This window comes from Vicia villosa, linkage group LG2, assembly GCF_029867415.1.
Source record: "Vicia villosa cultivar HV-30 ecotype Madison, WI linkage group LG2, Vvil1.0, whole genome shotgun sequence".
NCBI lineage: Eukaryota > Viridiplantae > Streptophyta > Magnoliopsida > Fabales > Fabaceae > Vicia > Vicia villosa.
This window is the reverse complement of record NC_081181.1, coordinates 219,608,863-219,631,009: the sequence shown is the minus strand read 5'-3', so window position 1 is coordinate 219,631,009 and position 22,147 is coordinate 219,608,863. Positions and strand designations below refer to the sequence as shown.

The 22,147-nt window shown below is 36.5% G+C and overlaps 2 protein-coding genes and 1 long non-coding RNA gene across 3 annotated transcripts; all 3 read right to left on the bottom strand.

Annotated features, from left to right (window-relative positions):
• Positions 1-8,612: 8,612 nt before the first annotated feature.
• On the bottom strand, positions 8,613-9,109 carry LOC131648279 (uncharacterized). Its single transcript, XR_009298084.1, has 2 exons — positions 9,017-9,109; positions 8,613-8,891 (listed from the first exon to the last, which is right to left on the bottom strand). It is a non-coding gene; the product is annotated as an uncharacterized LOC131648279 (long non-coding RNA).
• A 3,164-nt stretch (positions 9,110-12,273) lies between these two features.
• LOC131651366 (uncharacterized) lies at positions 12,274-13,400 on the bottom strand. Its single transcript, XM_058921030.1, has 2 exons — positions 13,125-13,400; positions 12,274-13,026 (listed from the first exon to the last, which is right to left on the bottom strand). The coding sequence occupies exons 1-2, from the start codon at positions 13,398-13,400 to the stop codon at positions 12,274-12,276; spliced, it is 1,029 nt and encodes a 342-aa protein (XP_058777013.1).
• Positions 13,397-14,161, bottom strand: LOC131651365 (uncharacterized). Its single transcript, XM_058921029.1, has one exon. It carries the CDS (start codon positions 14,159-14,161, stop codon positions 13,397-13,399), a length of 765 nt encoding a protein of 254 aa, XP_058777012.1.
• Between the last annotated feature and the right edge of the window lie 7,986 nt (positions 14,162-22,147).

Sequence of the window (22,147 nt, the reverse complement as noted above, 5' to 3'; positions counted from 1 at the left end):
TTGTAATAATGCAGTTGCATAGAAAAAAGATTGAATAAAACTTCAGTTTGAAGGAAGAGAGAAACTATGCAAAATTTTCTTCTTCTTCTCCCCCTTTTCTCTCAAACCTTAATTTCTATTTTCTTCCCCAATTCATCTTTTCTTTTCTTCTCTCATAATCATTGTGTAGCGGAATCATCTTGCAACCAAGATGTGTGGTTGACTCACTTGAGGGAAAAGTGAAGAACAACACCTGAATTCAATCAGAAATATTGATCCTTGTTCATCAAGTTTGATTCGGAATTCTCCAAGTTTTGGGTGTAGTTCCAACATATGGTATCTAAAGCACTAGCTGTGTGATTCGTGGGAACCATAGCGTGATGAAACATCTGAACGAGCATTTTCTAGCGAGTATTTCGATTCTGAGAGATGACTTCTATGAGAATTAGTGTAAGCAAATAAAGATTATTTTTTGCTATCACGATCTTTAGGATCTTGTGAAGGAAGGGGTAACGCCAATTATAGAAGATGCTATGGAAGAACAAAAGGCTACACATAAAGAATTGAAGAAGAAAAATTATAAAGCTCTCTTTATAATTCATCAATGTGTCAATCTAGATAACTTTGAAAAGTTGAGTTATGTAGAAACAACGAAAGAAGTGTGGGATATTCTGGAGAAATCGTTTGGAGGCTCTAGGAAGGTGAAAGTGGCGAGGTTACAAACTCACAAAAGAACGTATGAATTACTTCAAATGGAACAAAGTGAAAGCTTAACCGATTTCTTCACTAGGGTTACGAAACTGGTGAATCAAATCAAGGTATGTGGAAAAGCGTTAACATCAAGATTAGTTGTCGCAAATATATTAAGGTCATTAACTCCAAAATTTGATCATGTGGTAGTATCCATAGAAGAATTGAAAGACTTGTCAATATTGACAAAGAAAGAGCTTCAAAGGACGCTTGAATCTAATGAACAAAGAATGAATGAAAGAGCTGTAGGCAAGTCGAAGAGTGATATGGCCATGTAGGCACAATCAATAAGAGAAAAGAAAGGCAAAGGAAAATGGTTCAACAACAAAGGTAGAGGAGGCTACAACAATTCGAATGGTAGAGGAAACCAACAAGAAGGAAATTTGTCGAATTAAAGAAGACCCTCATACCAAAGCAACCACATAGGTGGTGTTGCATGTAGAGGAAGAGATGGTGGACGAAAACCTGACAAGAGTCATATTCATTGTTTCAATTGTCAGAAGTATATTCACTACTTTAGTGATTGTCCAGAAAAAAAGAATTAAGAGAATGATGCAAGGCTTGCAAAGCATGGAGAAGAAGAGATGTTGTTGATGGTCACAACAAGATTGGAAGAAAGATTCAAGGACCAATGGTACTTGGATTCATGATGCTCGTCACACATGACTGGTAGGAAAGATTGGTTTGTCAACATAAAACTCTCGATGAAGAACATGGTGAAATTTGCAAATAACAATACTCTAGCAGCTGAAGGTATTTGTGATGTTCTGATTATGAGGAAAGATGGAAAAAGGTCAGTAATTTCCAATTTATTGTATCCGCTAGGCATGAAAAGTAATTTGCTCAACATAGGCAGTTGGTCGAAAAGAATTACAAAGTTTCGATTGAAGATAAGATGATGAGAGTTCTCAACTCAGGTGGAAGGTTAATCTTGAAGGCTCCTATGTGTCAGAATAAAACCTTCAAGATTGAACTTAATGTGATGGAGCACAAGTGTCACGAAACTACAACTAATAGGGATGAATGGATATGGCAATATAGACTTGGCCATCTCAACTTCAGGGTTACCAGAAATCGATATTCCAAATGAAGTATGTGAGAAATGTGTGCAGGAAAAGCAACACAAGAATAACTTCAGCAAGGATGCAGGAAGCAAGCCAAAGGCAATTTTCGAAATCATATACTCTAATGTGTATGGTCTTGTCCAGGTGGATTCAAATGGAGGTAACAGATATTTAGTCATATTCATAGATGACTTTAGTCGAAAACTGTGGACTTACCTAATCAAAAGAAAAAGTGAAGTGATTGAGGTATTTGCCAAGTTTAAATCTATGGTCGAAATACAAAGTGGTTGAAAGCTCAAGATTATAAGGACTGATGGTGGTGGAGAATATGTGTCGAAATACTTTGACGCATTATGTGAGAAAGAAGGGATTCTGCATGAGGTGGTGCCACCCTACACTGCACAACAAAATAGAACTGTTGAAAGGAAGAATGAAACCATCATGAACATGGTGAGAAATATGTTAAAAGGCAAGAATTTACCTAAATAATAATAGGGAGAAGTTGTGTCGACTACAACATACATTTTGAACAGATGTCCGATAAAGAAACTAGAAAGAATCACGCCAGAAAAATGTTGGTATGGTGTCAAGCCTAGTTTAAGTCATCTGAAGGTATTTAGATCTATAGCAAATAAACATGTTTCTGATCATTTGAGAAGAAAAATTGATGTCAAGTCCAGTCAAATGATCCTAATAGGATATTATTCGACCTAGTGAACAAGAAAGTAGTGATCGACAGGGACGTGATGATAGATGAGTTTAAGGAATGGGATTGGACTGAAAATATAAAGAGAGATTTATTGAGAATATTATGTGAAGAACCAACAAGTGATGTCAAAAGAGAAGCTCAACAAGAAGAAGTCAAAGTTCAAGCAAGCACATGCAGACCTCAAAAAACAAGACACGTGCCTGCAAGGTTGCTGGAATGTGTGATTACATCAGATGATATGGTGGCCAATGAAGGTGAGCTGGTGGTACACTATGCTTCTTATGCAGATATCGAACCATTCAATACAGGTGAGGCATTGAAGGATTCAAAGTGGATGAAAGCTATGAATGAGTAACTGAAGTCCATCGAATTCAATAACAGTTGGTCACTTGTCGAATTGCCTAAAGACAAGAAGGAAATCAATGTAAAATGGGTATACAAGGTGAAGTTGAATCCCAAAGGAGAAGTAACTCGACACAAGAAAATACTCGTGGCGAAAGGATTTCTTCTAAAAGAAGGAATCGACTTCAACGAAGTTTTTGCAATTGTTGCTAGGAACGAAACAATCAGGTTGGTTGTTGGTCTAACAAACATGAACAACTGGCATATGTGTCAGATAGATGTGAAATGTGAATTTCTAAGTGGCCTATTTGGTGAAGAAGTTTATGTTGCACAACCAGTTGGGTTTATGAAACAAGGTCAAGAAAGCAAAGTATACAGGCTGCATAAAACCCTATATGGACTTAAACAAGCTCTAAGAGTATATGTGAAATGTACAACTGAGCATGGAGTATATGTAAGAAGATAGATAGTTTCCCAAGGGAGAAGGAATTTGTGAAGTATAAAACTGAACATGGAGTATATGTAAGAAGAAGCAAGACTGAATTGCTTATACCGTGTCTCTATATCAATGACTTGTTAATAATAGGTAGTTGCAAGAAAGAGATCGAAGACTTCAAAGGTGATCTTAGCAAGGAATTCCTTGGTATTGAATTCTATAAGAGTAGTAGAGTCTTGACGATGCATCAAAGAGGATATGCAAGTGAAATACTCAAAAGATTTAAGATGGAAGACTGCAATGCAACTTCGACACATGCTGAACTAAGACTGAAACTGTCAAAAAGACTCAGATAAAGATGATGTCGACCCAACGCAGTATAGAAGACTTATTGGGTCATTATGATACCTTTGTAACAAAAGGCCTGATCTAGAATATAATGTATGTATGGTCGTATGGTGAGTAGAATTATGCAGAAGCCAAAAGTATCACATCAAGTAGCGACGAAGAGGATACTAAGGTATCTTAAAGGAACTCTCGACTATGGAATTTCGTTTCCTGCAGATGATGAAGGAAAATAATGCAAGATAGCCGATTACACCGACTCAAGTTGGTTTAGTGATGTTGAGGATAGAAAATACACAATTGGCTATGTGTTTACGTTAGGTGGTGCACTAGTCTCTTGGAACTTGAGAAAAGATCAAGTAGAAGCACTATCGCCGTGTGAAGTAGAGTACATAGTTACTTCTCTTTGAGCATGTCAAGCACTGTTGATGGTGAGTTTGGTCGAAGAGATTACAACAAAGAATCATGGAGCAATTACCATGAAGATCGGAAACATGTCTGCTAGCGAAGAATTCGATAGCACATGGCAGAAGAAAACACATCGAGATGAGGCTCCATTACCTTAAAAAAAAGTAGCAAAAGGGAAGTTGAACTTGGAACACTGCATGAATGAGAATCAGATTGCATACATCACGACGAAGGGTGTGCAAGTTGAAGTGTTCAAAAAACTAAGAACAATGATGAATGTAGATAGCTTAGACACAATGAATTAGGTGGAGTGTTGAGAGTATAATTCTTTGTGTGAAAGCAAGTAATTTTGATAGTGTCTGTTGTTGTCAAAATGCTTATGCCGTCAAAATGTATTTGTGTCGAAGGAGCTAGCCTCGACAGATTTAAACATGTTATTTTATTTGTTTTTGCTGAGTTATGTTAGTTGGAGGTTGCTTAGTGTGTAAGCAGTCTCAACCTATAAATAGGGAGGTACCCTCATTGTATTAATGCAGTTGCATAGAGAAAAAATTGAAAAAAATATATCAGTTTGAAGGCCGAGAGAAACTCTGTAGAATTTTCTCCTTCTCCTCCTTTTCTCTCAAACCCTAATTTCTCTTTTTTTTCCCCAATTCATCTTTTCTTTTGTTCTATCATAATCTCTGTGTAGCAGAATCATCTTGCAACCAAGGTGTGGTTGACTCACTTGAGTGAAAAGTGAAGAACAAGAGGCAAAATCAATCAAGAAGATTAATTATTGTTCATCAAGATTGATTCGGAATTCTCCAAGTTTTAGGTGTAATTCCAACAAATAATACTATCTAGACAAACCCTAACTCAGTTTTTAAAATATGACGGTTGAAAATATTACAATTTATCCTATTTGAATAATATTATTCGAACAAACTCATTTTTTTTTAAGAATTTAGGCATTTTTTCTGAATAGAAATACTTTCATTATCCAAAATCACTTTAGTACATACCAATTCTTAGCCTAGATAAATAGCAAACTACAAAAAAACCATAACACTTAGGCTATGTTTAGGAGTTTGGAGGGGAAGGGAGGGGATGACTTTAAAGAATATGAAGGATTGGAGGAAAAGAATAGAAAGATTTTAGTTTGGAGGGTTTTGGAGGAGTTGATTTTCTTCGTAATACCAAAATCCCCAAATTTGGAGAACTCAAAATTTGTATTAAAAGAGTGTTTTGGAGGGCTTAGACAAAATGTTCAAATATAATTTTTGTTGTTATAGTATTTCAAAAAGTAAATATACATTAATGATAAACATTATTTTATCATTCTAAACAAAATATTTTTTTTTAAATGTTAAAAATTTCTTTATATTTTTAAAAAAAATCAATTTTCGAAGTCCTCCCTTCCCCTCCCCTCAAAACTCCCAAACATAGCCTTAAGGTATATGGCCATAACAAAGCCTCCTACTAATTTTACTTCTCTACACTTTGAGTTTTAAAGTTTCCTCCAACATATTTTAACTCATCCTTACAAAACCGACTAGTAAGGTGAGGAGTGTCACTCTATATAAACTCTTTCAATGCTCTATCCCCAACCAATTTGGAACTTTAAGATTTTCCTAGTACACCCCCTCACGCCCAACATTCTTCTTGATCTTGGTGTGTGGATATTCACGCTGGGCGGCCCATGGTCCGATTGATAGGCTCTGATACCATATTAGAGTTTGACATAACTCATCCTTACAAAACTGGTTAGTAAGGTGAGGGGTGCCACTTTATATAAGCTCTTTCAATGCTTTATCCCCAACCAATGTGGAACTTTAAGATCTTCCTAATACTAAATAACATAGATTGTTTCCGCTGCTGTCAGTTTCATTACTCCCCTTTTCCAACTTTTTTTAAGCGTAACACTGATAATCCAGTTATGTTCCAATCTCCACACGTCTGGATGCCGAGCAATCCCCATCCAATTCAAAAATTTATTCCAAATCTCTTTTGTCACATTACATTAAAAAATGGTCTATTGTCTCTATTCCAGAACAGAGCATACATAAGTTATAAGTGTTAACACCATACCTATGTAGATGATCTTTTGTTGGCAGTCTCCCCTGAAAACAGAGCTAGAGTATAAAAAGAGCCCTTGGTTGCCACATTGCTGAAAAATACCTTTCTCTAATCTAGTGGGATCTTGTTGCCTCTGAGTTCCCTGTACATTTTTTTTGTAACAGACTAATTGTGTCATATAAACTCTTTCCAGCGAAATATATGCTCTACTTCCAGGCTCTGTTTCGTAATGCTCTTGAGAATCCACGAGTAGGTTAGTGAAGTCCTCCATGTCATTACATCCTCAATTATCATCCTTTTGTTGCATATTCCACATCAACTTGGACATCATTTCTTTTATACCATTCGAGTAAAGAAGTGATATTTATCCCCCCAACATTCTTTGGATCACAAACTCTATCCCAAGCAACCGGGGCTTTATGCGTGGGGAAACATTATAACTAATAGCTTGTGACAGAGAATAAAATACTGTGAATCAATTGAGCAAGTGTTTGCATTGCTGAATGGATAGCCTCCTACTTGTCAAAGGGACCCCTAAATATTTAAAAAGGTTAAATTACTCCTTGTCGTAAACCCCATCGAACTTTTAGGGTAATGTCATAATTTTCACATTTAAACATTTAGCTAAACATTTAGGGTGGGTTCAAATTTTTCTGTCAAGACTAAGTGAAAAAGATAATCTACTTAATATAAATCTAAGGTTGTCATGATGACAGCCCTAGACAAAATCCCTAACCTTGGCTTATGTGTCATCCTCACATAGTCTCATGATTATGTGTCATCCTCACAAAATTCTACCAATTAATAAAACCTCATTTATAATTTAATACATAAAGAAAATATGCCATCCTCACAAAATTCTACCAATTAAATATAATAATAATATTGTAAAATTATTCATCTAATGATAATAATAATATTTTACTAAATATTCTGACAAATACTCAAAAAATCTCAAAAAGCAAGAATTTAATATATATATATATATATATATATATATATATATATATATATATATAAATTTTTATTATCTTAATAATCATTATTGAATAAATCTCCCAATTGATAATCAATATTAAAAATATATCTAATATACATAATTCTTGAATATATTTTTTTTTTAGAATTTTGACCTCAATAATTAAATATTTCGACAAAGATTAAAAAAGTTTATATCTTCTATAATCTAGATTTAAATAATAAGTATATAAAATTTTAAAAAATAATATAAATAAATTTAGAATGTATTTTATATAAAATATTGTCAATGTATTAAGGGTTAATGAACTTTTTGGTCCTTCTAAATATCTTAAATTTTGTTTTTAGTCCCTCTAAAATTTTCATTCAAAGAATGGTCCTCCTAAAATTTTAAATTTTAACTTTTGGTCCCTCATGACAAAATCGAAGCTAAAATGGTCTCTAATTTCGTCGCTAAAAATAAAAAACCGCTAAAACCGTCGCTAAATTGCAGGAGGGACCAAAAGTTAAAATTTAAAATTTTAGGAGAACCATTCTTTGAAAGAAAATTTTATAGAGACTAAAAACAAAGTTTGAGATATTTAGAGGACCAAAATGTTCATTAGTCCATGCATTAATTATCTCATTAAAGAAAGAAAATTTTATATAAAAAATCTCACGTAGAATCACAAAAGAATTGACACAATAAATTAAATTTAATTAACATTAAAAAACAATTGATTGTATTAAAAAGGGTTAAAGTTGATTGAAATAGAAATATTAAGACAATCATAATGATCATAATTGTTATGAACTATCATTTTTTTAAACGTATATTTGTAAATTTAATTCTCAACTTTTCAATTCAACCTTAAATAAAAATAAAAAAAAGTTTGAATGATTTGTATTAAAAAGGGTTAAAGTTGATTGAAACATAAATATTGGAACAATCATAATGATCGTTTGTCATAAAGACAAGATCAAGAAAAACATTTAAGCAGGAGGTAGCAACACTATGAATTTGAAAATAGAGTAAGAGTTTTATATATTGTAGAATAAAAATTATTTCTCAAACTTTTGTAATTTTATCGTAAAATATGTTTAGAGTAATTAATCTATATATTTTTATTATGTTATTTGTATTAACCATAATCGATCATTCTCATTTTATAATATTATTTTTTAATGTACTATATGTTATATATTATATAAATATATAAATATATTAGTTATTAGAATTTTTATAATTTTAGTAAAATAATTATAATTTGTATATTCAAAAATTGAACCAAATTAAACTGTATGAAATTGAACTAAATCAAATTGAATATTTTTTATCAATCATCTCAAATCAAAGCGAATCACAAATAAATTTATATTTTATTAGTTTTTTCCACGTCCATGATATGCTACATGTTCAAACAATGGATTCATATACTATAATTAAATAAATAATCAATCATATTTTTTTATTTTAAATTTTTACCTAACAAAAATTCAATTATAATTTACTTAATATAAAATATTAAATCGCAATAAGTATACAAAAACACTTAAATACCAATTTGAAAAATATCAATGCATAATTTATTAAATTTATTTTGATCTGCTCTTATATTTAACATTTATTTATTGAGCATTGTGCTATATTTTTTATAGACTTAACATGGATATGTGCAAATACATCTGGCTTTAGTAGGGTCTCCTCCATCTGGCTCACATCTTGCGTTACCATCATACGATTCAGAGCACCATTGTTCACACTGATAAAGGATACAAGTAGCAGAAGGACCAGGTTTGACTATGGTACATGATTTGTCTGCTTGACATGTCATGGTTACAACTGTGAAAAAAAGAAAGCATAAGTACATTCTTATCACTAAGTTTGATAATGTTAACACCTAACAAATAAACATTACATACATATAAGTGCTACGAAATAATATAAAAAAGACAAAATTTATATACCTGAAAAAATAATGAAAAGGACAAAAATTGGCATGACAGAAAACTTAGTCATTTTGAATAGCTTCAATTTTAATAGAATGAATGAGATGTATTCTCTGAAGTATGCAAACCTCGAATATATATACAAATAAAAAGTATAAAATAATTGTAAAGTTGAAAAAGTGATAAATATTTTTTCAAAACTTTCCATATAAACTATACAGTAAACCTTTTTAATATTTTAAATTAATACATATTTAGTCAATATTCTTAACATTTTATATTAATGCATATTTATTAAAAGATCTAAAAAGAAAAGATAAATTCAAACAAAATAATTTTTTTCCAACAATTTAAGATTCTATATTTGACTATTAAGAAAGACAATTAAATGTGAATAAAGTAACTTTTCTGCTCTCAACTTTTCTCTCTTTTCATTCTTCTATTTTAGGGGTGGTTTTTGGCTATTTTTGGCTAGAAATTACCCCTCAACATCGTTTTTTATTTAAACTAGTATATAACCCGCACGACGCGTGGTTAGCTTATAATATATTAAAATTTTAAACTTCATCAAAATTTTAAAATTATTGTTATGTTTATGGAGTATTTTTTAAATAAATTTATTTGAGTAATTGTTATAGGTAGTTTTTTAGATACATATTTTAAAAAAAGTTGAATTTTAAGAATAATATAAAGGATGAATTGATGTGTTTATAAGATTTTTTTCTAATGAGTTTATTTGATTAATTATTGTATATGAGTTTATTATAATAGTTAAAAATATTTTGAATTTTAAAGAGTAATAAATTAGATAGATATAATAGTAAATAATATAGGAATTATAATAAGTTCTATCAATTAGTTTGTATCTTAAAAGTTTAATGATTTTTGCATAATTTTTTTTAATGATTTTAATGAACGAATAATATATAAAACAACATTTTTTTTTTTGGAAAAATAATACTTTTATTAATTCCAAAAACAGATAATACAAGCCGATCCTAAGATCCGGGCCCAACTCATCAAGTACACAAGTAGTAGAATTAAATTATACTATCTCTACTAGCATTGATATGATTCTGCAGCTTTTTAGCTAGTATGCATCTAACTATGACACTTTCAATAATCCTTCTAGTGACATCAAGGTTAGGACTTTTATTCTTGAAAATTATCTCATTCCTTTCTTGCCAAATATGGTATACCGTTTCAGCAAGATTGACTCTTAATATTTCTCGACGCCACCCTTTTTTGGCTAACTCTGCAATAAGCCATTTTTTCTCGTTATCCCAGTCAGCACCATGGCGTGAGTATCCATTCCAATCAAGCATTTTGCTCCAAATAAAACCTGTAAAAGCACAGTCAAAGAAGAGGTGGTTTAAAGATTCATGCTGTAAACAGAAACAACAATATTTGTCATGACTTATCCCGATTTTCTCCAGCCTGTCCTTAGTGCCCAGTCTTCCCCACAGAGCAAACCATAAGATGAATTTAGCTCGTGGTCTTGCACGGTTTTGATAGAATAAATGCTTCCAAGGGACCATAATCCTATCTCCACAAATGCTTTTGTAAATTGCTGCAGTATCAAATATCTTCAACGAATAAGCTTTCTCCCATGCCACATTATTCTGGGTGTATGCACGACATTTCAGAATACAATTCAACATCCAAGAGCTAGTGTGGTTTACTTGCCATGAGAGGATTGGTTTACCTTTGAGAAAATATATATCCAACCATCTTATCCAGAGTTTATCAGTTTTATTGTGTATGTTCCATAGCAGTTTCATAATAGTTGCCTTATTCCAAAAGATAAGCTTTTTGAAATTCAGCCCCCCTGCATTCCTCGGTTCACAAGTATTATCCCAAGACACCAATGCTTTTCTCCCATCAGTTTTCGCAGACCACAGAGAGTTTCGACACAAAGCCTCAATTTTCTGAATTATTTTCTTAGGTAGGGGGAACACACTCATCCAATAGCTATTGATCGACACGAGGACACTTTGGACAAGTTGCTGTCTGCCAGTATAGCTCAGAAATTTTACTGACCAGTGTTGAATTCTTGCCACCATTTTATCAATAAGTGGCTGACATTGTATCACTGATAGTTTCCTGCTAGTGAGAGGCACTCCCAAATACCTTATAGGCAGTGTGCCCTCAACACAACCAGTGGCTTCTCTAATAGCTTGTTGTTCCTCATATCCAGTCCCTCCAAAAAACACCTTACATTTGTCTGGGTTAGCCTTCAAACCAGTTTCCTCAGAAAAGTTTTGAAATGGTATCATCATGGTATGTACTGAGGGAACATCACCCCTGGAAAATAACATGAGATCATCAGCAAAACATATGTTGGTGATATTCAATTTTGTACACCTGGGATGGTATTTGAAATCCCTGTTCTCCTTAAGTTCCATCATGCACCTGTGTAAATATTCCATGACCAGAACAAATAATAAAGGTGACACAGGGTCCCCCTGCCTCAGGCCCCTATTAGCTTTCATAATACCACTAAGTTGACCATTAATCAAATACCTGTATGAGACAGTTCTGACTTCTAGCATTATCTATTCAATGAACTGGTTTGGGAAGCTCAGCTCAGACATGATAGTTTCCAGTGCATCCCAACAAACAGTATCGTAGGCTTTTTGTAAGTCAATCTGGATGGTACATCTAGGAGAGATGTGTTTCCTATTGTATCCTCTAATAAGCTCATGTGTCATAAGAATATTATCATGAATACTTCTCCCAGTCATAAAAGCAGTTTGACTATCATGTATAATAGAGGCCATAACCTTGTTCAGTTTTGCAGTCAAGATTCTGGAGATAAGCTTATAGATAGTTGAGCAGCAGGCTATAGGTCTCATTTCCTTCATGGTAGAGGCATCCTTATGCTTAGGGATTAAAGTTACCAGAGCACAGTTTGCTGCCCTATATAATCTCTTATGAACAAAGAAATCCTGCACAGCATCAATGACATCCCTTTTAATTATATTCTAGCCTGACTTGAAAAATTTCCCATTAAACCCATCAGGACCTGGTGCTTTGCTATCACCCATACCTTTGAGGGCCTTCCATATCTCATCCTTAGTCATTGGCTTTATGAGGGACATTTGTTGCTCTCTAGTTAACTGGGGACCTTTCCTCATGATAGTGATATTTACTTGCCTTCTGTTATGGTTCTCAGTTCCAATCAAACTTCTATAAAACTGCATAACCTCCATCTCCAAGTCTTTGTGCTCAGTCAGAGTTTCCCCAAATTGGTTCTTTAGGCTGAGAATGGTAGTTTACTTGTTCTTTGCTTTCAGATTAGCAAAAAAGTATGCATTATTGCCATCACCTAACTGAATCCAGTCAATCTTGGCCTTTTGCTTCAAAATTTTCTCTTCCAGCTCAGTCTGCTTCAACAACTCCTCAGTCCAATGTTTCACCATCCTACAGTATTCAGGATTCCTAACATCAGACTGGAGCATTTTTTGGGCCTGATCCAGTTTATCACGACACTCTTGAATTTTCCTCACCTCCTCAGTGACAGCCTTATTAAGAGCCTTCATAACAGGTTGGAGCCTAATCAATTTCTTCCAAAGTCTAAACATAGGCCTCCCCACAATCTCTTGTTGCCAACTATTTTTCAATTGCTCCATATACTCTGGATTTTCAATTACCACATTCAGGAATTGGAATCTCCTTCTATGCAGGCTCACAGTTGTGGTCTCTAGACTGAGTTTCAGGGGAGAGTGGTCAGAGATATGTGGTTGAAGAATCTCAATAACACTATCCTGGTATTTTGTGAACCACTGCCTGTTGCACAGGGCCCTATCTATCCTTGAGTAGATTAAACCATCAGCATGTTTATTCGACCAAGTAAAGTGAGGACCCTTAGTATCATGTTCAAACAAACCTAAAGACTCCATCAGGTATTCCAAATCCCTATATTCAAACTCATGGACTTCAGACCCTTCAATCCTGTCATCACTCCTCAAAACATTATTAAAATCACCAATAATGATCCATGGTTTAGATATAGATATCCCAATCGTCTGTAAATCAGCCTAAAGTTTCCTTCTATTAGTCAATTGATTTTGAGCATATATATAACAGTTAGGAAATGAGAAAAATCATCTCTGCTATTGGATACTTCACAATGCAGATACTGATCAAAAGCTCCTATCTCTTTGATGTGCCAAAGTCTGTGATCCCATCCAAGCCAAATTCTACCATTTAAATGGTGTGCATAATTATCACTAAAATGCCAGTCTAATCCCAGATGCTTTCTACTCTTCTCTTTATTATTTATTTTTACTCTAGTTTCAAGCAAAGCAATACAACTAACCTTATTCATCTTGAGGTGGGCTCCAACCTCCATGCTTCTAACATGTTTATCCAGCCCTCGAACATTCCAGCTTATCATCATGGTACAGGGAAAGGGTTGGAACATTCACCTTGATTCAAAAGGTCAAAACCATTCGAGCAATTTACTTCAGTTTGGATCACTGGATCTTTGCCTCTGTTCTTGCTAGCAGTTCTAACAGGGATCCAAGGCACCTCTTTCTCTTTCTTAGGAGTTATCTTCTTATCTTGTGCTATGTCTTGGTTGGCTTCCTTAGTCTTTGCTGAATTAATTACCACCTGTTTCTGGACATAGACTTGCTTCGATTTCTCAGTTTTTGACTTACACACATGACCAACCTTATTGCATTGGGTGCAGTAAGGGGGTTTCCACTCATAATCCACTTGTTGCATCAGTTTCTCCCCTGTAGGATCCCGGATGGTGATGTAATTCTTAAGTTCCTTGGTGACATCAACCTCAATGAGAACTCTTGCATAGGAAACCCGAAGTTTCTTTGTTGTACACTCATCAGTCATTAATGGTTTTCCAATGGCACTTGCTATCTTCCCTATGCTTTTTTCTCCCCAGTACACCAGAGGCAATTGGGGAAACATCACCCAAATCGGCAGAACCCTGAGAATATCATCCTGTAAGGTGAATTTAGGACTCCAATCGTGTAACATGATAGGTTTCTTATATATTGTGTATGGTCCACGCATGAAAACAGCAGTCTTGTCCTCACTATTCCTAAATAGAACGATAAAGTACCCCTCTTCATTGTAGTATAGATCCGGCATCGAAACAAAATTCCAGGTCGTATTCATAAATTTCCTAACAGCATTCATAGAGAGCTCCTCTGTAATACCCCGACTCTCCGACACCGGTAATTGTCATTAATTGGTAAAATGAGAATTAAAGGATACACTAGTCTTGTTCCAATTGGATGAGTAGTAATATACATATATACTAAGTGTGACCCTAAGAAAGTAAGTGGATTAGTTAGAATCCAACTAAGTGGCCTTTTGGTAATTACCACTTAGTTGGAGGGTATTATGGATTTTAAATAATATTTGCATGGACTTAAGGCATGGTTAGTAGAGATATCTTTTCCAAATCAGATTCTTGGTAAGAGAGGAAGGTGAGAGAGACATAAGCAAGGGAGAGAAACTCACATTCATCACCATCCTCTCCATTTTCGCAACTCTTGATATAGCTCCACTAAATCAGGTATAACTCTCTGCTTGTAACTCCGATCATAACGATTCTGGTCTCATTGGAAATCTAACGAAATTCTCTTCGATTTGCACATATGGTTTGCGTTCATAGCTTCTGTTTTGAAGGAGAAAAGCAAGCTTGAAGTTGGGACATGCATGCTGATTGTGTGTTAAAGATTGGTTACGGGTTTGATCATGTTAGAGGTGAAGTTTTGGCATCAATGGAAGTCCAATGGCTGCATGATCATCATCTCAACCTCCTTTTAGCAAGGTGAGTCCTTAGTTAGAGACTTGGGGGAAAATTTGTGGGAAATTGCATGTTAGGGTTTTGGGTGTGAGTGATAAATCCATGAATCAATAGTGATGAATATGATTAATTGCTATTTGGTGAATTCTATGTAATGCATGCTTGATTTAATACTTAGATTATGTTCATGAGGGTAATGTGTACCTTAGATCATGGCTGCATGTTAGAATTCGTTTAGGATTAAATTGTGATGCTTTGAATTGATTAGGAGTGCATGGGACTGATTTAGAACCTTTAAAAATGCAGAAAATTGATTCTGCTTCAGGGTAATCGGTTACTGGCATTTGGGTAACCGGTTACTCTGTAGAAAATTGCATTAGTGGGAATTTTTCATGCCAGTAACCGGTTACTGGACTCTGGGTAACCGGTTACCCTGGGCAAAAGTGCAAAAATCAACAAACTTTAGAAATCCGTAACTTTTGCGTCGTAAGTCCATTTCGCGCAAACTTTATATCGTTGGAAAGCTAGCGACGTGTACTTTCTAATAAAATTGGTCCCCAAACCAGAATTCTTGATTTAATTATATTTGAACCCCACTTAGTGTGTCTTGTCGAGTGAAATTGAATGTTGCTATTTTCCCCCGAGAACAGCTTCGTTCCGTAAAGGGAACCGGATGTCTCCTTAGTCATGTGAGACTTGTTTAATTGGTATTTAAACATGCTAATGTCATATATGATCATGGATGTGGTAATTTTAATATGTGAATTATGCATGATTAGAATGAATTAATCTCATTGCACTTAATTGCTACATTATGTTTAAATATGAATGCCATATTGTGATGAGACATGAATATATTGTTGATGCCCGTTGTTTCGGTTAAACAATTGGGATTGTGTGCTTTTGTGATTGGGGATTGATGCGTGTGTATGCTTGAATCGAAGCGGGCCGGGGGCTAGTCTACGTTATGTCCCGGGCTTTGTGATCAATGGGACAGCCCCGATCGTGTGATCTTGGGCTCACACCTGAGCTACCGTTGCAGTGTGCTTGTGAGGGTCTTGAGGCATTTTCCCACTTGGCGTTAACACACTTGTGTGCTCGGTAAGGTGGCATTATGCGGCTAAGTAGGCCTACGCAACGATACCAATAACAAAGTATAATAGGGAATTAGAGAGGATAAGAAGAACACAAGAATTGGTTATAACTGCTATTCTTTCACTTTCTCTTAAAACAAGATTACAAGTTTACAAGAATAACAAATAACCTCTCTCACCCTAAATTAGGATTTGCAGCTTAGCAATGATGAGAGACTAGTATGCTATTTATAATAAAACCTAACATACTAACTAATGGACTTTTTCAGCAAGGCCCATTACACAAGCCAACTTAATAAACAAGCTAACTTAACAAATTAGGGTTTAAACACTAAAACCTAATTTAACATGCTAACAACCCTAGCATCTTCGACATCTGCATGCTAGACCCATCTTCGACTACAGCATGCACACTTCGACACCAACATGTGAACAATCCTTCGACTTTATGCTTAACTCGGTCGAACTGTCGAACCAAGAAGCTACCCTTCGACAATACTAGAGTTCGATCCAATATCTCACAAATCTCCACCTTGGACCTAACTCTACAACGTCAAGGAACAAACTAGCTTTCTTCATGCAGCTTTATCAACTGCATACAGTGGAAAAACTTGCAACTCGGCAATGTCTTGGTGATCATATCAGCAACATTGTCTTCAGTCGAAACCTTCCGCACTTGGACTTCTCCACACTCGATTGCTCCTCTGACGAAATGCAGCCTCACATCAATGTGCTTAGTTCGCTCATGATAGGCTGAATTCTTCGACAGGTGTATTGCACTTTGACTATCACATTTAACAGTGATACCTCGACCTTGAAGTTTCAGCTCCTTCGCAAAACCTTCAAGCCACAATGCTTCTTTCACAGCTTCAGTGAGAGCAATATATTCCGCTTCAGTGGTTGATAGAGAAACAACCTTTTGAAGAGTTGCTTTCCAACTAATTGCTGTGCCAAACATAGTGAAAACATATCCAGAAATAGACTTTCTAGAATCCATACAACCTGCATAATCAGAGTCGACATATCCTTCTATTACTGCTTTACTATCTTCACCCAAGGCTCCACCATAAATTAGGACTCTATTCAGAGACCCATTTATGTACCTTAAAATCCACTTCAATGCTTGCCAGTGAGCCTTTCCAGGATTCGCCATGTACCTGCTTACAAGACTTACTGCGTATGCTATGTCGGGTCTAGTACAGACCATAACATACATCAAAGAACCAACTATATTAGCATATGGGATGCTATTCATATAGGCTCTTTCGACATCAGTACTGGGACACTAATCAATACTCAGCTTGAATTGAGGGTTTGTTGGAGTCACAACTGGCTTCGAATTCGACATACCAAACTTTTCAAGAATCTTCCGTAGATATGCCTCTTGAGATAGGCATAACTTCGACTTCTTTCTATCTCTTCGAATGTCAATTCCAAGAATCCTGGAAGCAGCTCCCAGATCCTTCATATCGAACACCTTATTGAGTTCACACTTCACCCTCATCACATCTTCGACACTTTTGCTTGCTATGAGAATATCATCCACATAAAGCAACAAAATAACAAATGAATTATCAGATCGAAATCTGAAGTAAACGCAGTGGTCGAACTGACTTTTAGTGAAACTTATGCGTGCCATGAACTTGTCGAATCTCCTATTCCACTGTCGAGGAGATTGTTTCAGCCCATACAAAGATCTCTTTAACTTGCACACATAATCTTCCTTCCCCTTTTCGACATACCCTTCAGGTTGCCTCATCAGGATCGTTTCATCTAGATCACCATACAAGAACGCAGTCTTCACATCCATCTGTTCCAGTTCAAGATCGAACTGTGCCACCATGGCAAGCAACATTCGAATGGACCTATGCTTCACAACAGGAGAAAACACATCATTGAAGTCGACACCTTCTTTTTGAGTGAAACCCCTTGCAACTAACCTTGCCTTGTATCTTTTCGACGTCACTCCTTCAATTCCTTCCTTAACTTTGAAAATCCATTTACAGCTGACTAACCTTGCCCCAACAGGTTTCTTGATCAGTTCCCAAGTATGATTATCATGAAGAGATTTCATCTCATCATCCATGGCCTTCAGCCATTCAGTCTTATTTCGACTCCTCATAACTTCCTTATAGTCTCTAGGTTCTTCGTCTAGAACCTCACTTGCAGAGATTAAGGCATAAGTTATAAGATCTGCATATCCAAGTCTCTGAGGTGGCTTGATGACTCTTCTCGACCTATCTCTCGACAATAGGTAGTCATCGTCAGTTTCCTCAACTTCAGCATCTTCTGCTTCTTCTTCGACTTCATCTGGGATATGCAATTCAGCATCAACATGCTCCACCTCAACAGGAATCTCTACCTGTTCCAGCTCTTCGTCAGATGTTTCTGTACTTTGACCAACATCATCAGTTTTCTTAAAAGCCATTTCAGCTTCATTGAAAACTACATCTCGACTGGTGATACACCTCCTGTGACCTGGCTCTAGGCACCATAGCCTATAAGCTTTGACTCCATCAGGGTATCCCATGAACATGCATTTCAGAGCTCTAGGTTCGACCTTGTCTTGGCTAATGTGAGCATAGGCTACACAGCCAAATACTCTCAGTTTGTCGAGATCTGGTGGATGTCCCGACCAAACTTCTTCAGGTGTCTTCATATCTAACGCTGTCGAAGGACATCTATTTATCAGATATGTTGCTGTCGAAACAGCCTCAGCCCAGAACACCTTCTTTAACCCCGCACTAGTCAACATGCATCTGACTCTCTCCAAAATAGTTCGATTAAATCTTTCAGCCAAACCATTTTGCTGTGGAGTACCTGCAGTAGTTCTGTGCCTTGCAATACCAAAGGCAGCACAAAAACTGTCGAATGCCTCATTGCAAAATTCAAGGCCATTGTCGGTTCTCAACCTCTTGACCTTCCTTCCAGTCTGATTTTCAACCAGAGTCTTCCAACTTTTGAAATTCTCAAAAGTTTCATCCTTAGTCTTCTGGATGAATACCCATAATTTTCTGGAATAATCATCTACTATGGATAGAAAATACCTTGCTCCTGAATGTGATGCACACCTTGCAGGCCCCCAAAGATCAGCATGGATGTAATCAAGGGATCCATGTGTTCTTTGTTTGCCTTTGTTGAACTTCACTCTGCAAGATTTTCCAAGTACACAGGGTTCACAAAACTTTAGCTTTTCGACTTTGTCTCCACCAAGCAGATTTTGTTTCCCTAATTCGACCAGACCCCTTTCACTGACATGGCCCAATCTCATGTGCCAGATTTCTGTCTTCGACAAAGGTTTCGTGGATACAACATTTGTCGAACCACTTACAACTTCAGCCTCAAGGGTATACAAGCCTTGTTTCTTCACGCCTCTCAAGACTTCCTTCGAACCCTTCATGACTCTTAGGATACTTTTCTCTCCTTGGAAAACATATCCTTTCTTGTCGAATTCACCAAGAGAAAGCAGATTTCTCTTCAAATCAGGAACATACCTGACTTCAGTCAACAACCTTATTGACTCATCATGGAGCTTGAATCTCACAGATCCAACACCTTCAATCTTGCAAGCCTTGTTGTTTCCCAGCAATACTGATCCACCATCTTGATCACATAATTCCTCGAACAAGTCTTTGTTTGGAGTCATGTGCCAAGTGCAACCTGAATCCATAATCCACTCCTTCTTAGAGTCATTGCTTGAAACCACAAGAACATCAGATGATTCGAAATCATCTTGAACAATGGCAGCGTTGCCATTATCCTTACCTCCATGATATTTCAGGCGTTCAGGGCACACCTTTCTTGTGTGACCCTCCTTCTTACAATGGTAGCATCGAATGCCAGATGCTTCGCCACCGTAAGACTTCGACTGGCTTTTGCCTTTCTTCTTGTCAAACTTACCATCCTTTCGTAAGAGTTTTCCTTTAACGGCCAAACCTTCGCCAACAGTCGAAGGTTTATGCTCCTTTCGTTCATTCAAGTCCTTAGAGTACAAGGCTGATTGAACTTCTTCAAACGTCAGGGACTCCCTTCCATACAAGAGAGTTTCTTTGAAGTGAGCATGTGATCGAGGCAAAGAACACAATAGTAACAGCGCTTGATCTTCATCATCGATCTTCACATCAATATTTTCAAGATCAAGAATCAGCTTGTTGAACATATCCAACTGCTCAGCCAATACTTTGTCTTCAATCATCTTGAATGAATACAAAGCTTGCTTCAGGTAGAGTCGATTTACCAGCGATTTGGTCATATACAAACTTTCAAGTTTCACCCATAACCCTGATGCCGTCGTCTCCTTTGATACCTGCCGGAGAACCTTATCACCAAGGCTCAACAGAATTGCGCTGTGTGCTTTCTCGATCATAGTTGTCTTCTCCGCTGCCGTTAATGCAGCATTCATGGCTGCCTCTCCCTTCAACGCTTCCAAACAACCCTGCTGAACCAGTAGGGCTTTCATCTTCAAGCGCCACAGACCGAAATCATTCACTCCAGTGAACTTTTCAATCTCATACTTTGTTGAAGGCATCTTCTCCACGCTCACCGCACCAATTTGTTGTGAAAAACGATACCAATAACAAAGTATAATAGGGAATTAGAGAGGATAAGAAGAACACAAGAATTGGTTATAACTGCTATTCTTTCACTTTCTCTTAAAACAAGATTACAAGTTTACAAGAATAACAAATAACCTCTCTCACCCTAAATTAGGATTTGCAGCTTAGCAATGATGAGAGACTAGTATGCTATTTATAATAAAACCTAACATACTAACTAATGGACTTTTTCAGCAAGGCCCATTACACAAGCAAACTTAATAAACAAGCTAACTTAACAAATTAGGGTTTAAACACTAAAACCTAATTTAACATGCTAACAACCCTAGCATCTTCGACATCTGCATGCTAGACCCATCTTCAACTACAGCATGCACACTTCGACACCAGCATGTGAACAATCCTTCGACTTCATGCTTAACTCGGTCGAACTGTCGAACCAAGAAGCTACCCTTCGACAATACTAGAGTTCGATCCAATATCTCACACCGGGCTTTGTGATCAATGGGACAGCCCCGATCGTGTGATCTTGGGCTCACACCTGAGCTACCGTTGCAGTGTGCTTGTGAGGGTCTTGAGGCATTTTCCCACTTGGCGTTAACACACTTGTGTGCTCGGTAAGGTGGCATTATGCGGCTAAGTAGGCCTACGCATAACAGGTAAACCATCTCTAGCGATGCCATGTAGGCTACATCACTAGGCTTTCGCCCGATGGACCCATGTGTCAAGATGGCGTATTTGTACTCGGCGTTAACACATGTGCGTGAAGATGGTTAATGGGACAATGACGCCAATTAGGCTAAGGTCATCTCACGACCATTTAGGCTTGTGCGAACCCGTCTAATCATCTTGCGGTGTGCTTGTACAAGTCTCTTGACAATAGGCATGGGCGTGATTCATCGAGGGTGTGTTTTATAACCTAGTGTTGCACCCCAAAATTTGCCCTCTTTATCTGAGCTATAAGTTAATGATGCCGTTTATTTCTTCATTCAAAAATTGAAGAAAAATAATAAAGAGTTTTCATGGGTTTAAGAAGAAAGGTGTGAAAAATGGTTTAAACAGTGGAAATACGAGAAAATTCACAAGTCATATTTGGAAGGTGATATGAGCTCCGTACCATCATTACCAAGATTTCATATGTTCGGACCGAAGGCCAATTATGCACTGAAAACTCCCAGAATTTTAAGGATCGCCGCATTGTTTCGGTAAAAAGTGTGTTTTTGAGTATGTCGCGCCGAGTTCGAAAATTCATAACTCCTTCGATTTTTATCGTATGAAGTCCATTCTGGCGGCATTTTCTCGTAAATTTCGTTAGCTTCGATTCTTCGTCACACATGCTTGTTCAGATTCTGAGCCGAAGATAGGGTTTTATCGAGTTCTTTGAGCGTTACTCACAAAATTCTGCACCGTCGCACTAGATGAATCGGCGTTTCTCGTCATTCAAACGCGCATATTTTCTTCATCGCTTATCGGATTGAGACGATTCTCGCGGAGACGAGTCAAGAATTTGGTCATCTTCAAAGTGGCATTGGTTTCGTTCCGGAATTCAGAGCAGAACCGAGTTTCCTTAAAAATGAGCCAAAATAAGATGCATCAAGGGCAATTTGGACATTTCGCGTTGACAGTATATAAACATTTTACTCTTCACAAATCAAGGGGGGACTCTCATAATTTCAATTCACCAAAAGATCAAAAACACTTTCTCCCAATTCTCTCTCAA